General features: G+C 41.2%; 1 protein-coding gene across 1 annotated transcript in view; it reads right to left on the minus strand.

Moving 5' to 3' along the window:
• Positions 1 to 13,292, minus strand: part of MTMR10 (myotubularin related protein 10) — a 37,677-nt gene extending 24,385 nt beyond the window's left edge. Inside the window, 2 exon segments of the mRNA XM_086620328.1 lie at positions 11,789 to 11,849; positions 13,224 to 13,292. Of these exon segments, the coding sequence (XP_086476454.1) occupies positions 11,789 to 11,849; positions 13,224 to 13,283 (121 nt within the window). The 5' untranslated portion in view covers positions 13,284 to 13,292.
• Between the last annotated feature and the right edge of the window lie 3,947 nt (positions 13,293 to 17,239).

Below are 17,239 nucleotides of genomic sequence, written 5' to 3' on the forward strand. Positions count from 1 at the left end.
GTCAGCGGACAACTTTCACTGCCCTGTGGTTATCACATATGTGCATAACCTATGCCAGAAGCAGCAAGAGTTGGAAAATGCTCTGCAGATGGATGTGCTGGAGCTTTAAAGTCTTTTCTCATACACTACTAAACTGTGGTTAAATAACCATCTGAATTTAAAAAAAAAAAATCTGATTCTGACAGCTTCAGTACAAATAGTTAAAGTTCAGCCAAGTCCACAGCAACTGAAAACAACGTCCTATAACGGGGTACATGAGAACGACAATCTCTACTTCTGTTAGACACTAGTGAAAACGTTTCAATACTTCTAGTAGAGTGTGGCCTGAAACTTCTTAATGCCCAGCATTTTTCCTAATAAGCTATTTACTTAAATAACTGCAAAAGATGAAACTGTGTTAAAGCAATTCCTTCTCACAGTCGGTGTTAATCTTCAACTATTCAATGTTGAGTTCTCAGTCACGTTCTGCCTGTGAAGCTTCCTTTCTCCACAAAGTCAGTTGTTCTAAGCCTTTTTTCCTCCCTCACTATCTCCGGCGTGCCACTGCATTTCTAATAAAACAATATAGAGAGCCAAATACACTATGAAATGAAGGGCAACTTCCACAAATATTTATTTTTACATGTAACATTCTCTTATCCGTTCTCAAGTGTAATATTTTTCAGTATCACACAGGAGACCCTTGCTAAAAGCACAAATTACTATTACCAAACTATTTCAGTACTTTATGTCTTTGATGCTACAAAACAGTAGTGGAATAAGATATTCATGCAAACTTCTTCAATTTGAAACTACTATAGTTTAAAACACATCTGCTACATCATTCTCTTTACTAAGGCCAGTCCTTTTTACTTCCCCCCATTTCTCATAATTGTGTAACACCACACAATTAACATAACATTACAACATGTTAATACTAGTCCTATTTTAGTGCAACTTGATTTATTTTCATTTCATCCAGCACAAATACATTGTGGATTTTTTGGCCTAGCGCCTCCTTTGCACTCCAGTTTACAGCCCTAACACAGAACTGCCAGTTTTAAACGGGAGCATTGTAACATGGCAAGACAAGAGAGCGCCTACACAGCGATTTCAACTGAAGGGTTTAAACATTTACAATGAAGCATGAGAAAGTTTGCAATGCAAATTCAATAGATGCAGTTTTCAAAAGCCTCTAGAAAATGAAATTATCTTTTAAATGCAGGTTTGGAATTTTATATTGACCCGGCTTTTCTCCCTCATTTGGGCATCTATAACGACCAATACAAAAAGGTGCAATACTTCCAAAACTTAACTCAAATTTAGGAAAGTAGATAAACAACATAAGTATTACATGTTGGCCTTGCACAATGAACCCTTCTTCTATTTGTAGTTGAGTAGGTGATTTTTCTGTACAAGTGTCAACAACAGAGCTATTCAGAGATATTACACTGCACATTTTTACAATGTAGCTGCTGCTTTTTTTCCAGTAAACAGTCACAAGCTGTTCCAGACACGGAACAGCAGTCAATGCTTCCATGTGACTCCAGCAGTCAAAGACTGACCTCAGGAGACTACAGCAGTTTGTTTCAAGCCTGACAGGAAGCCAGAAGAAAAATTACAGGTTGCCACCCTTATATATAAAGCCTAATCATGTTTAATAAAAAAATATTTCTACATCAAATACATGAATCACAAAAATAACACAAGAGACTGAAAGATCTATCTAGCTAACACACCTTCCACTTAAAACAGCCTCAGAAAGCGTTAAGCTTCAGACAAATTCTGCTAAATCTCCCAAAAGCACATGCAATTTCATTGTTCCATATTTCGGATGCTAATAGAATTCCTGGTATATATCTAATCCACCATAACACATAGCCCACTACAATCCAAACAAAATTCCGAAAGCAGAGTGTGCACACGTGGGAACTGGGGACAGAAGCACGACTGAAAATGCTGAACTCAGTGATGAGCAGAGGGAGGGATCAGCAGGTATCCCAGCTGCTGTGAAACAGCAGCAGTTCAGCAGTTCTATCTCCCCAGCACGCAGCCATACTAAGTGAGCTCGGTCTAGGCTTTAGGGCAATTTATTTCTGCAAAATTTGAAAATGCAATCCCTAACCAGTAATATCCAAAAATAAAGGAAGTTCTGCACCATTTTGTGTACTACCAAACAATAATTTTGTCATTTTTGGTGCCATGCTCCACAGGATCAAGTTTAATTTATCTGTTTATCTTATCAAGACAGTCATTTGTAACTTACTGTCAGCAACTCTGGATCTAATAACCTGCATACATGCAGATCACGCAAAATATCTAAAAAAAAGGTCTTAGCTTTTTTTAAGTTTTTTTCTGTCAGTTTTATCACTATTTGTTATCAATAACAGGGCAATCAGGCATTAAGTAAATTTGATAGATCTGAAAAACTAAGCAAAAACTGCTACAATTAGCACTGTATTAGAACTTGTAATTGAAAATTTCTGTATTTTCTCTAGAGACAAGAGTCTGGATTGTTCATAGCAATAGGAGCTGCATAAATAATCCTTTCACCTGTATAGCCAGTTCTCATGTTTGCTATTTTAAGATTATGTATTGTGTTAGCTTAAAATTCAAGAAACATGCCAAAGAGACCTCAAGTAATTTCCAGGTTTTCAGTTGCTCACTGAAGCAGCTGCCAAACCCTTCCATCCAAATGAGTTTCTAGTGGAGTTTTGCTGCCCACGAATACAGAGGGAATACAGCAGAACAGCGTATTTTAAAACCTTAGTCTTCAAGGAAGAAGGAGGATTGAAGAGCATCTCGTACCACAACCTTACTAAAGCAGGAGGGGAAGCAGACTGAACAGTATTCAACAAATCTAACAATACCGACCGAATACAAAAGTGCTACACAACGAAATAAAATAACTGACCGGTTTACAAAGTGATATATTTACACTACATTGTGTCTATATATATAAACACACACGTATATAAACAGAGAGACAGAGCACACGCACACATACGCATATAAAAATGCTAACATACAGAATTTCTCACACATTAAGAACTTGATACTTGCTAAAGGCAATGAATGGCTGAAATCAGACTGCGTAAATGAATAATGCAAATCTGACAAGCTCAAGAAGTTTGCAGGTACCCTACATATTGCTAAGGGGAACTTTTTCAACACTGTACTAGAAGCACAAAAATAGATTTGTTAGTACAAACTTTTATTTATTAGTATAAACTTTCTTTAATGAGCATTGAAGTTCTACATCAAAATCTGAGTATGTTTAGTGTACGTTCGAGGTCTAATAGACATAAAGACAATAGAAGGTAATGAGCACTTTATGCAGTCATTTAATTCCTACCTAAATTCGTAAAAGCCTAGCATCTGAATACATTTAGGAAACTAAATCCCTGTTCCCCACTTATAATGCTAATAGCGATTATACTCAACAAAGACAACAGAAAAACAGCTTGTTTATATGAAAGAGTCTAAAAAGTTCACAATAGAAAAGCTAAAGTTAATTCAAGTAGCCATTTAACCATCAAACATGCACATTAATGAGTTCATTCATATTTAGAAATATTTAAGTCTAAAACTGCTCCAAAATGATTGGCAAATAATGAACTTCTGTAAACTTCTGAGTAAGAATTTCCAATAAAAACTTTATTAGTAAGTAACCGAAATCTTGAACTTCTTCACCCAGTTAGCTGCCTTTTCTTAGCTGTTCTCTTGTAGAAAGAATACCAAAATTGTATGAGTTTATTAGTATGCGCCAAGCATTTAGATGCAAATGTCTCTAATCCACTTCTAAATGAATCTTCTGTTCAGTGTGCTCAGCCACTTCCAAACTTAAGAAAAAAGTATTTGTAAGCTCATGAAATAATTGTCTTTTATCTTTTTTTCTGATTTTCATGAGCTCTTACAATGTATTTAAGGATTTGAGGTATTCGAAGACAAAAAAAAGCTGCATGCTATTGTAGATATCACTCATCTTCCTCCCCCGCTCCCAACTATTTGCCAATAATTTCCCAATTAGTTAAAAGATAGACAACATTTAATTTTCTGTACATCTGCAGAAAGTACAAAAAAAAAAACCACAAAGCAAAAGTGTTCCAAAAGGACAGCTCAATACTGTGATTATTGGGGAATGAAGAACAATTTGGATATACTCTATTTGCATTAATTTTTAACAGGACAACCTGGGATTTCTGTCAAAAACCAACTTTAACCACTTCTTGCAGAGTGGTGTGTTTTAAATGCACCAAAGAGCTTGCTTTGCCAATCTGATTAGAAAAATTGTTATTAAAATATCATACATTAATATTGTACAGTTTCTGTAGCGTGCTAACAAACAGAAAAAGAGAAAGAGCATGACAAGAGCTTAGATAAATTTTAGAAACGCTCAGTAGAGAAAAAAGTAGCAAAAAAAAGTAAAGACTTCTTGGTAAAAGTCTTCTAAGAGCAACTATTCTTTTCCAAAGCATAATAACAAGATTAAAATCAGTATTTGTCCAATAATGGCTAATCTTTGTGAACCGTGCAAAATAAATTGACCACAGGACGGATCTGAAAGATAATTGCTTTTCTGAACTAGGATGGGATGCTCCACAAAAGCTTCCCCCACACCCTAGAAACGCAGTGAAGGATGTAGAGCAGGCAACCACCAGTGCACATGGCAAGAAGGGAACATCCATCATGAACAAGGCATTCATTAGCAACTAGATCCAAACCAACATACTGCAGCAGATTAAAAAGCTGATCATGCTTACAGAGTTGCTTTAATCCTAAAATGGAAACGGTTCCATATTCAACATTCATTCCCACCTCAACCCTTGTGCTGGCACTGCCATTTGTGAAAGAGTTGTATTAGTCACATCAGAGAATCGATCCAGTTGAAAATAATTCTAACCACTTTTTTTTTTCTCCTTTTTTTTCAGTCCTGATTTCACCTGAATTAGCTCTCTGATCTGGCTTGTTCTTTGGCTGCACAAAAAAACGTCAGCACCAAATAGCTAATACGAAAACACACCTGTGATGAGAAAAATGGAATCATAAACAGCTCCTTTCGGCATCAATATGTATTTTTAGGCCACATTAAAATAGCTATCACCAAAATCCCCCCAAAAAAAAGTTTTAGCAATGATTTGGTCAGCATTCTGTAACATGAACAACAGACAAGACAGTGAGGAGAGAGAGTGTTTTGAGTTTTGCATATTTTTAGTCTGTCTGCATAAACTACAGACTCCCAAAGCCTGACTTTGTCTAAACAATATAATCAGTAACAATTTGAGAGGACTGTGGTTTTCAGTCTGTTATTTTATAACTGTGTCACCAACACAGGTTACAGATGCTGTTCTGAACTTGTAAAATATTACTGAGTCTAGCTTAAATTACTCAGGTTTGGCTTAATACATAAGTCAATACAGAAACACAGGTTCCTTAGAAATTAGTTCGATGAAGACTTACTTCATTGGTAGCAAATATATTTGCCAGGAGAAAAAAAAAAAAAAAAAAAAATCAGTAGTTTGGTCAATTGACAATTCAGAATCTACACTAACATTTTATCCCCTTTCTGGACTTCAGTGACTTCTGGCATTAAATATACGTGGCAAAGAGTGGGCAGAAAGCATATTACTTTGGAACTGTTCTGCATGTTCATCCCTCTACCTTTAAAGGATGATTTCCATACTGCCCTACAGCTAATCTGTTGCAAATAGGAAAGTATTTTTGTAGATATTTACAAATACTTAAAATATATTACTAGTCAGAAATTTTAAGAAATGCCCTTTATGTATTTGTAACAAAGAAGGCAGAACAAACTCACTCCATCCTGTAAAATCCACTTGTAAGACCGTATCTGGAACCTAGATTCTACATGTAGACTGCCTTGGTAGTACTTATAACACGTCAGTCCTTAAAAAAGGCAAAACCAAAAACTAAACAAGTAGTTAACTGAACCCAAAGCATGTCTGAAAACTTACTTTGAGTCAAACAAACAAAAAAGCTATAATAGAAAAGAGTTATTTACTATATACTTACTGTAAGTGATGCCCCACTTATTCTAAATATAAGTCAAATGCTTGGTTCATTTTTAAACTTCTTATAGTATGAAAGATTAGTTCGCAGAAAGCTGCTGGTTTATATTTCAAATCTAGAGTTTGAAATTCTTGTAATTTATTTAAATAAAACTTTCAGTAATCTTCTTGGTGTACACCAAAAGACATAAAAAATATTCTACTTTAGAAAAGCTTTCGGTGATTGTATTACTTTTCAAATTGCCATTCTGATTTTCTTATTTGGCCATTCTGAAACATTGAAAATAATTTCATGCTCTTGTCCAACACCAATTCCTGAAAACAAGTAGAAATTACAAAGCTATTTCACTTACTTGCTTACTTGTCTAATATCACATGCTACCTTTCAAAACAAACTTTTACAGTAACCTCTCCATTTCAAATAAGAAACTTGATGCAGAGAAAAGCCCCTAACCCTACAGTATGATGTCTCAATCAGCGACACAATGAGTGAAAGGGCCTTGCCTAGCACACCACAACACTGGAAATGAGAATCAACAACTGAATATGCTTTGGAAACAATCAGGAACTGACTTCATACAAGTTCTATGCAGTTATCAGCATTGATGGGCTATCGCTACTCACCATCAACAGATGAACATCCTTAACAGATCGAACAATACCTACTTGAATAGCAAAAACTCATTCCAGAAATACACAAGGAAAAGGCACAGACAGGAACAGCATTACTACTTGTACCAAGCAATTAAACAATCCCAGTTTCCTCTTTCAGGTGTTAACCCAAAGCGATTCCTAATATGCAAGAAAGGCAGACCGGACAAAACTCTAGGGTTACACATTAACCTCACCAACGTCGTCCCGGTTTCTTACCCGTCCCACCCCCAGTTACAGTGCTGGCATCACACACTCACATTGCAATATGATGACCTCTTTTCCAGCTCTGGGACACCATCAACCAAATGAAAACGGCGAGGAAGAGGTGCAGGGGTTCAAAGCAGTCAGGAGCAAACATGCCTGGGATATTAATGCACAAAGGTGCCTCCCCAAAAAGTGTACTTTCCTTCTCCTATCTCAAAACATGTTGCAGCTGCTCTGAGACACATGATGGCATACCAAGGATTTGCAGAAAGCAGAAAAAAAACACCTAGAAAAAGAGCTGGGAGCTAACTTGCGAAAGAATCAGGCACTTCTAAAAGATTAAAGCTTTCCATGATACAGCCTTAAAAACCTCTCACAATTAAATTTCTACAGTAAGTTGCCTACGGAAGGGCAAAAAAGCAAACCAAATCCAAAAAGCGGGTGGTAAAGCCAATTAGATTGGCATTATTAGATAAAAGCCAAAAATATCTCAGAATGTTAGGGATTGGAAGGGACCTCAAAGGATCATCTAGTCCAATACTCACCTAGTCCAATCTCATGGCAAAAATCTTGAACACAGTATTAATTCCACCTCAATAAGACCACAGCACAACTGGAAAACATTCAGAGGTAATCAAAAGGATGACTGAAAATATGGAAAGCTTCTTTCTTTGGACCAACTAAGATAATTAAGCTTGAGGAAAGCAAAACAGAGCAGACATACAAGTCTGAAAATCACAAATCATGTGGAATGGGGGAATACGGCTTGATGTTTGCTGTGTCATACAAGAACTAGGATTTACCCGAAGAAACTAGATGGTGGTAAGTTCAGAACAAACAAATAAAGGTAGTCTGTAATGGTATAAATTAAATTGCTGAACTCAGTAGCAGATGAAGCTGTGGGTGATAGTTTACGTGGCTATAAAAGCAATTGGATAAATTCACATAAGAAAAATCCAGCAAGAGGACTTAAATATGATAGCACTGTCTCTATGATGCTCTATAACTCCTCACTTGGATCTCCTCAACTCTAATAGGAAAGTCCCCATGCCCCACACTGAAGAAAGCAGGGAAGGCAGACCAAGCAGCCAGGAGCACTGCTTGTCCTGTTCTTTCTTCTCCCTATGCACCTGCTGGCGGCCACCATCAGCAAGAGGGGACATCTGACCGGTCCAGTCATACTTACGAACTGTTTATGGACCCACCAAGTGTATGATTGCACACCAACAATAGCACTGAAGTTGACTTGTACAATCTGACCACAAAACATGGTGTAGACACAAGAGACTATGAACAACTGCTCTGCAACAGCAGCTCACCAATATTCCTTTAACTTGCCTTAACGTGAACGAGTCTTAAAGATTAAAAAATACTATTCTAATTCAGTTTGCTTTTATAATTTTACTGTATAAAATTTAAAAAACAAAACCACTTAAATCGTTTCCAGTTGTTTTGTAATAACTTACAAGGTAAGAAGTACTAACTTAATATATGAGCAAATTAGTATACTGAGCAACACTTCAAAATAATTACTACAAGTGGATATTAAGATTCAGGGGGAAAAATCCTTTTCTCATACTTAATGTCCTGCAGAACATCCTATGTAAGCAACAGTGAGGACCTTTTCACCTGATCTTGCCTAAACCATGGTGCAGCACTGCTTACTGTACAGACACTGGACGAGCTCATTACCCATCCAGGCACTGCACCTTTCTGCACACTGCTTTGCCATTTAAATCATGAAAACATACACTGCATTACATTACAGTTATGTTGTACAATTTTTTTGAATGCATAAGTTGGTATCTCAAAAACGCTGCAGACATTGTTGTGGAAAATAGGCTACAATTGATTACCAGAACAAAACACACCTTCAAGTTTATCAACTTTAACTTCAGTCTCCCCTGAAGCACACAAGCTGATTTCCTGCCTGCCAGGCAAGGCACTTTAACAGACTGATGGGTAGACTACCTGCTATTTCTCTGTTTTTCTTCTTTGACACACCATGCAAACAAAGAAAGGGGGAAAAAAATTACACTGTTACACAGGCCAACACGTCTAACTCTCAAACTCTTGATCAGACAGCTACACTGGGAGAACAGAACTGCAGAAAGAAAAAGAAAGCATTTTTATAATTCCATCTTAAACCTGTATCTTGTTTTGGAATGAAGTTATACCAAATTCTATACAATTATTTGCTTTTCCCTACTACAGTATCAGTACTACCACTGACAACTAAGGTTTTTCTTTTTTTTTTAAATTACGTTTGTTGCTTTTCCTAATACAACACGATCTTCAGGGCACACAGTTCCATGAGAATACAGGCTTTTGTTCCAAAAGCTAAGGAGATGCATCTTTAAAAACAAACTCTACAGGTTAAAAGTTGATTTCAGTATAAATTCTTTTCTTTTTTTTTTTTTTTTTAATAAAAACCTCCCAATTTTGTAACCTGGCTCATATTATTTCCACGTCTGGAACTCCCTTTCCTAACCTCCACTGCACAGAAATACAAGTTGGACAGTAGGCTAATTATCAACTTTGGAATTTCAATTTTTAGTACGCTACTCCCTTACTCCCTCAAAGTGACTGTGGGAAAGCTAGAAATCAAAAGCTTAATACAACTACTTGCAGTTTTCAAAGATTACTAAAGCCTGTAACTGCTTGTGCTAATGTAATTTAATTCTAAAAGAGCTCCTTAAAAACTCCACCAATTAAAGTAGTATAATAAACATTCAGCCGCCCAGGTTTAACTCTGTTCCCGAGAGCAAAAGCACTGTTAATAGGATATTAGGAATACCATAGTCAAACTACTTGCAGGGGAGTACAAGTCAGCCTTAATATAATTAAATGAGTTTGAATTTGGCCAGAAACTCGGGTTATGACAAATCCAAAAGCCAGTCTATCCAACAGTACAACGTGTACTTGTTTATACACTTTTCTACTGCACCATTTGACGACAGAAACAACAACAAAAAAAGGCATTTAGGCCAGCGCTTAACTTTAAACAGGAAAAGTTTCATTTAAGCCATTTAAAATAAGTAACTTCTAAACTTCTCCCCACCCTCATACAGACTGATGCTCACAAAAATGAAAAGATTTTGTCAGAGTTACTCTGTGGCTGTACAGAGCAGCGAATTTTATTATGAAATTATTAAAAATAACACCTTAGAACAATACGGAGGTGGAAATTGTAATTCTATGGCGAGTCACGCTCTTTCAATTGGTTTCCTGTATAACCTGGGGCAACTTACTACAAATGTCCCAAAAGTCACCAAATGCTGATTTCAAAGATAGTCCAGACAAGGAAAATGATGCAAACATGGGATAAATATAAGCTAGCTGAGAAAAACAAACCCAGACAGCACCATTTTAAGTGTACTTCAGAGTTTCACCAAGAATGACCCACACTGCAAACAGCTACTGCGCAGAAGTTGTTTTCTGTAACTGCTCCTGCTCGAGTGCCACAGGAAAGGCAGGATGCGCTACGTTTTGAGAAAAGCAATCCCGCACTGCCTTGCACTTTCTGTGGAATGCCTCAGAGAAGAACATGCAGTCACTTCCTAGTGAGTCAAAGACCTTGGATGAATATCAACTGCAACATAACCAATAAGATGCCAAGTAGCAAGCAGAAGTTTTGCAAGCAGAAAAACATAACTGTATTTCAAATATCAAGCAATCCTAGTAATGTATTTTAAAGTATTTGTGCCTTAAGCAATACCCGTATTATTTTGTTCCATGAGGAGCATCAGTCAGGTGTTATTTACTCTTTCAGCTGAACCTCTTCAACAATATTTCAGCCTCTTAAGTTTAAGGTACCTCACTGGACTGTATCACATATCAATTAGTACTGTTTAATTAACAAGTCCCATATGAAGTGGTGACAGAAATAATTTTTTAAGAGTAACTTGTTTATTCTATTGATCACTTTCAAAGTTAACAAGGTTTATCAACTTAGACAACATGATAGCAATAGCCTCCTACATTAGCATGCATAATTTCATATTTGTTAACATAATCTGAATGCTAAGAAAAAAATGCAGCACATCATTGTTTTAAACTCAAAATTACCCTTAGAAACAGCAAGCCAAAATTTATTACTGTGATGTACAGTTTGCAATGAAAGTAATTCTGAGAACAGTACATTGTTCCTTTGGTATCTGAAAAAGGCTTTTAGAAATCCTCATTGATCAAAATGTCATTTACCAAAGATTACTTCTTATTTAAAATATGGAAGTTGCGAATATCATACATTTTTATAAATATGTAATTATGAACAACAACAAAAATATTGCTTTTCTCATCCACACACTAAAAAGGTTATTCTGCATAAGTTTAAAGACACTTACAGATTCCAAAATTACATAACAGCTGCATATTCAATAAGAGTAAATGAATAAAGATGGCATTAGAAGTTTTCCAACACAGAAGTCAACTATACCTACTTACTGGAAATTCTATGAATATTTTCCTTTATTTTGAAGGAAGACAACAACATATGCTATGGTAGTGGCTTCAGCACACAGGTAAAAGTCTGACTATCTGACAAAAATATAATTATTAGTAGACTTCTAAAAGGTGTCATAAACTTTACAAAACTTACACTGGTTTCATTTCAAATACTCACAATAAAACCAAGACATTATTCTACACATACTAGAGCGTTACACAGGCAAAATTGCCTATGTGTTTATTTAGTGTGTCAGGCAGGTTAGAACGATTTCTACAGACACAAATATCGTTAGATTTTCCTACTTAAAAATTGTATTCCCCTCAAGGAGTATACTGAGATTAAAATATACCCAATTCAATAATCGCAGTAAAACACAGTAAACTATTTATATTTCACCAATTCTATTATAATAAACAAAAGGCTTAAATATATCCTTGTTGAGGTATCTGGCCAATACCTGATTCATGCCTACCTGGCAAAAGTACTGGTTCCAGTTTTTTAATCCTTGGTTCTGATGCTATATGGTCTTCAGCCTGAAGAAAAAAAAATAATATATAATTTACTTAAAAACCAGAACTTTACAGTCAGACACAAGTCTGATCTATTTGAGCAAAGGAGAAAGTTCTTTTAATTTAAAAAGCTGATCTTAGAGAGCTACTATCCAATCACAGGAACGGTTTTCTGTAAAGATATTAAAATGTTTGTGTACGTTTAACTTTGTATCAGAAGAATAATACAAACTTTTAAGTGCTAATATTTAACTAATTGTGTAACCTAGGCTACATTAAGTCACAGGACGAACGAAAAATGATTTGGCTTGACGTTCTGCAAAGGTTCAAGTCCTACAACAAGCTGTACACAGATATGGACACTCGAGTTTACACAAAACTCACCACCAACTTTTAACATGCAAAACTTTCCAACATCAGAAAAATTTCCAAAAAGCTAAGGCCTAGAACACGTAGATGCCTACTTGCATTTTAATTCCAAACCTTAAAAATAAAAATACTTCTGTAAAAAGACCGGAACCTTCAGTGAAATATCCTTAATGCCTGTGGTTTCTACACTGACAGCAATATCACCTTTTCCCAGGACTAGGAATATCCCGAACCATGTTGCATCGACATTGCACTTTCACCAAGACATTGTGAAAAAGCAAAAATGAGTCAACGTGTCAAATGTGTTGCAGTTACGGAGCCTTGTCTATAATAAAAAAAAATAAATATCACATTCTGTCAAGTGCACACACAGGCCACGCAAGAAATCGTGGTTCTACCAGAAATACTCGATGCTATACGCGCTATGTATAGTACGCTAGTGTAGGTGCACTTGATTTTCTTATTTATGCCCCCATCCAAGCTTTAAACGCGAAACGACGGGTACGGTAAGAGCTTAGTTAGTGCGTGACGAGCACCAGCTGCCTTCTCCTCCAAGCAGCCCGCAGCGCTAAGGCGGACCCGGCGCGGCGGAAAGCGAGCCCGGCACCTGAAGCAGCGCCCGTAACTCCCCCAGGCACCCTCCGCCCGGCCGGCTTCAATCGGCACAGGACCGCGCCTCGGTAACAGTTCTGCTCCACGAGCAGAGCCCGGGCTTGCCACCCGCACACGCTCGCTCCGCGTTCCCGCGCCACTCCGCTGACCAACAGCCCGCGCTTCAAACCGCTTTGTTTCCCCGGCGCGACGCGGAATTTCCAGCGGCTCCCCGGCACCCCCCGAGCCGCGCAGGTGCCGGTCCACCGCCCCGCGGGGCCCGTAACCCCGAGCGGGCAGGAGAGACCCGTCCGACAGAGCCCCGCCGCCCGCGGGCCCCGCTCCGCGCCGTGAGGGCAGCCCCGGCGGCGGCGCCCCGGCCGAGGGCAAGGCCGGGAAGAGCCGAGCGGGTCGCCAGAGGCGAGGGAAGGCGGTTACCTGAGGCAGCGGCAGAAGGTAGGACTTGAAGGTGGGCTTGGGCTGCTTGAGAGAAAACATTGCGGCTGCCGGCGGGGAGCCCGGCGGGCGGGGAGGGAGCGGCGGGCCGGGCCGCGCCCGGGAGGCCCCGTCCCGCGGGGGCAGGGTGTCGCCGCCCGCCGGCCCAGGCCTGGCGCCCCGCAGCCACTCGGAGCGCCGCGCTCCCAGTCACACGGCGGCGGCCGCGGCGGGCGGCGGCGGCCCCAGCGCGCCCTCCTTCCCCCGAGGGAGGAGTCAGCCGCCTGGACGGGCCCGGCCCGTCATGGAGCCCCCCGCAGCTCCCTCCGCCTCCCCGCGAGCGCGGCCGCCTGCCGGCAGAGCGGCTGCCTACCGCCGGCGGCGGGCGGCGGACGGCGGCCCCGGTAGGCGGCGGGCTGAGGCGGGCGCTGCCGGGGCGGCCATATTGGGAGGGCGAGGGGGCGGGGAGCGGCCGCCGTACGGCGGCGCGGAGGGCCCAAGCGGCCGCGGCTCGGCGGGGCCGGCAGCCCGCGTCAGCCGCCGAGCGGTTCATGTTTTGCCTGCTGTTAACGGACGCGTCCTGCAACGGCAACCACAGCCAGCACCGGTACTTGTGACCGGACCGACGGCGGGTTCGGGTCACCGAGCCTTACCGGTTCCCGGCGGCACCTTCCTCACGTCCCGACCCCGTCCCGGCGTGGAGCCGCCCGCGGGCAGGGCAGGACCCGCGGGCCGGAGAAAGCGTCCCTGTCGCTGGCCTTCGTGAGAGACGGCCACCGCGGGGCGGGCGGGTGTGGAATGAGGAGTCGAGCGCAGGATCCCCACAGTTTGGCCTCTGGGCCGCCTGGAGACTGTAGCTTCCGCGCGGGGCCTGCGAAGGCAGGTCCGCACTGCGAGCCAGGGCTCGGGTCAGCGGGAAAAATCCAGCTCCAGCACGAACCAGCTGCCGAGTTGTTCTTACTGTCACCTTTTAACCGAGGTGTATGGCGTTACAGCCACGGAACGTGTGTGAAGCCTCCTGGCTGCTGCTGCACAGACACCCTCCTGCTCGTCGTGCTGACAGCTGGAGGTGGACACATATAACATCCGCGTAATTCCCTTTCCTTAAGCTTTCCAGGCACTCATGGATTGCTCAGTTGAGCTTCAAGAGAACATGGAAATAACACAGTTGCCCAGCTAAACTGCCAAAATCTAACTGCTCTCTCTTTTGATAAGTAGGAAACTGAGTAACTACTCAGCTTTGTTTAGTGGCCCTTGGCACCCTTAAAGGACCCAGTCGCAGGTGTTTACGTGAGCACTAACTGCAATGAACTTGCCTTCTGCAGTGGAAAGACCTCCTACAAGAAGCAGCAGTTTAAACGGAAACTGATTAAACCACCTGGAAACGTGGTTTAATCAGGAGCCCCAGAGTGGGATCACACAGGTCTGTCAGCTCTGAAACCGAAGGAAGGGGCAGAGCCTGGGTTCTCCAGCTTGTGGTCCAAGCACAAACAAATTGAGTAAAACCAGCTAGGCCTCTCCAGAGTTTGAAGCCAGGTCTGATGCACTGGGAAGGGTAAGAAGGGCTGCTGGTTCCTGTACCTGCTGGTGCTCCCCCCATGGCTGGTGCACCATAGTGACGGTTCCAGCTGAGCGCCAAGCGCAGTTCACTGCAAGGACTGTGGTTTAGCGGCAAGAGTTGAAGGCCAGGACCTGCCAAACTAACTGCAGTCTCACCTTATTAAAAAGCATGGTTTTCGTCAGCATACTGTCATTTTTTGTAACAGCTCACATGCAAGGTAACATCAGTAAAGGCCTGCTACAGCACAGTAGTGGTATCACCATGACATAAAGATAGTAAAGAACTAGAAGACTCCAGAATAATGGACACATTTTTAGACACAGACATGCAGCACCCAGCATCAGCCGCAGGGTCAAGGTCCTCCCTTACCATCATTAACAGGAAGCACTTTATATTGCATTCTAGACCCTGGGATTCCTTGGAGAAGTCAGAGGGTGGATGTTCAATGAAAGAACAGACTTTAGGGCACAATCTGGATTCCCCAACTGAGATGAGATGTCCCATTGATGCCAGAAAGGAGGTTTGTTTGAACAGTGAGAAGGGAAACAACTCACTGGCACCTGCTTAGGTTGAAAAAAGAAGTACATGTGCAGATGTTTAAAGCTATTCAGCAGCCCAGGGGAGAATACCAGCAAGCACCTCCATAACCATACACTACTCTTGGACTTGCAGGTGGAGAAGATGATAGAAACAATTCCATTGTGTAGTTTTTTTTTAAACCAAGTGCACCTCCTTGCACAAGGGTCCCATCTTACTTGGTGTTGGCAGGCAGTTTCCTTCACTTTATCCTGTATTTTCACATACAAGATTTTTATTTTATGCCGCAAACATCATTGTCTAAGTGGCATTATTCAGCCTGGCATGGTCTGAGGCTCAGTCCCTGTCCATTTAGAGTGCACTGTGCTGCAGAAGCTGCTGGTGGTGTAATGCTGAGTACCTGACAACGCTGTGAGAGCACGCCACAGCTCCTCTCCTGCTGGTGACTTGCACAAGCAAAATCCCTTGGATGTTTGATAAGTGAGAAATACTGCAGGACACGTCCTTATCTTTAATCTTCTGTAAAGATTTTGTTCATATTCAGAACATCGTTGAAAGGAAATTAAAAACAGAAAAGGAGGAAGAGAAAGCAAGGAGGTAAGGAAGGCAGAAACTACCCAAATCAGCTAGGTTGAAATTGCATGTAACAAATTTGCCAGTGATACTAAAAATGACAATTATTTATACTACATCAGAGTTACAAGAGTGTTTCTGCATCAGCGCAGAGCTTTCTGAGGAGCAACTGCAAATGCAGTCTTACTCTTGAGGGAATGAGCACAGGATAGCACAAATTTCCATTAAGGACTGCTCTGACAGTTAAATTGCAGTGCTGTTCTGAAAAGGAACAAACAAAATTAAAACTAAGCTCTCCATAAACATAAGATCACAAGATTTGTGAGGGTTGTTGTTGGAACTGGTCACAAGTTGTCACTGGAAGAGTTTTATGCCATTAGGAGGATAAAGCTGATTTGACAGAAGTGAGTTTTTGGAGGAGTGAGTTAATTGTGTCACAACTTGCAGTGGGATACAAGCAGGCAGTGCAGACAGGCAGAGCAGGACAGGCAAGTAAGGCAGGGCAGGCAAGGCAAGGCAGGGCAAGGCAAGAGGGCAGGCAGGGCAGGGCAGGAGAAGCAGGTAGGATGGATGGTTGGGGGCAGGGGTAGGACAGGCAAGGAAATCCCTTGGATTCCTTGACTCCTTTTTGGCAATGCGCTCAACTGCCTGCCCATCTCCAGCCATCCCAGCTTGATTCACTTGCTCACTGTTTTCATCTGCTAAACCAGAGGTTTCTGAGAGTGCCTTTGTTCTAGGAGAACAGTCTTGAAAGAACGGTGGGAAGCTAGCTATGCAACAAAGCCAGCTGAACTGAAGACTGCAGATGTCTATTTTTACTGTCATTAATTTTAAAAATATCATTTTTTACTTAATGCAGTTATATTCATTGACTCAACATGAAGTTATTCAGCGATATCTCCTGCATGCTACATTGATCAGGACCCTTACACTTGTCCACTGGCACGGCTCTCACAGAACCAGCTTGGCTTGCTCTCCTGGTGGTATCACACCCCACGTGCTGTGTAGGCAGTTTCCTGGGGCCTCTTTTTACGCACAGTGCAAATTGTAACAGTGAAGATATTTATCTGCTTAGCTATGGCTATGGTGCGTAACCTGCTGTATTTACTGCATGTCAGATTAGGTATCTTCCTAAAAGTTCTGGTGCAACCTCACAAGAGAGCTCTGTGGTTTGGGAAGTACTTTGGCTTCTGCAATGCATGAGGGCTGGGGTTAAATCAGAACAGATTTTCATAATGGTCCCTTTTGATCTCTCAGCAGATTAGAAAATGCTTTCATTAGGCATGTTCAAGAACAGGTCAGACCACCATCTGCCACTGATGCTATCGGCATTCCTGAACTTGCCTCA

Source organism: Tauraco erythrolophus, chromosome 14 (genome assembly GCF_009769465.1).
Source record: "Tauraco erythrolophus isolate bTauEry1 chromosome 14, bTauEry1.pri, whole genome shotgun sequence".
Lineage (NCBI taxonomy): Eukaryota > Metazoa > Chordata > Aves > Musophagiformes > Musophagidae > Tauraco > Tauraco erythrolophus.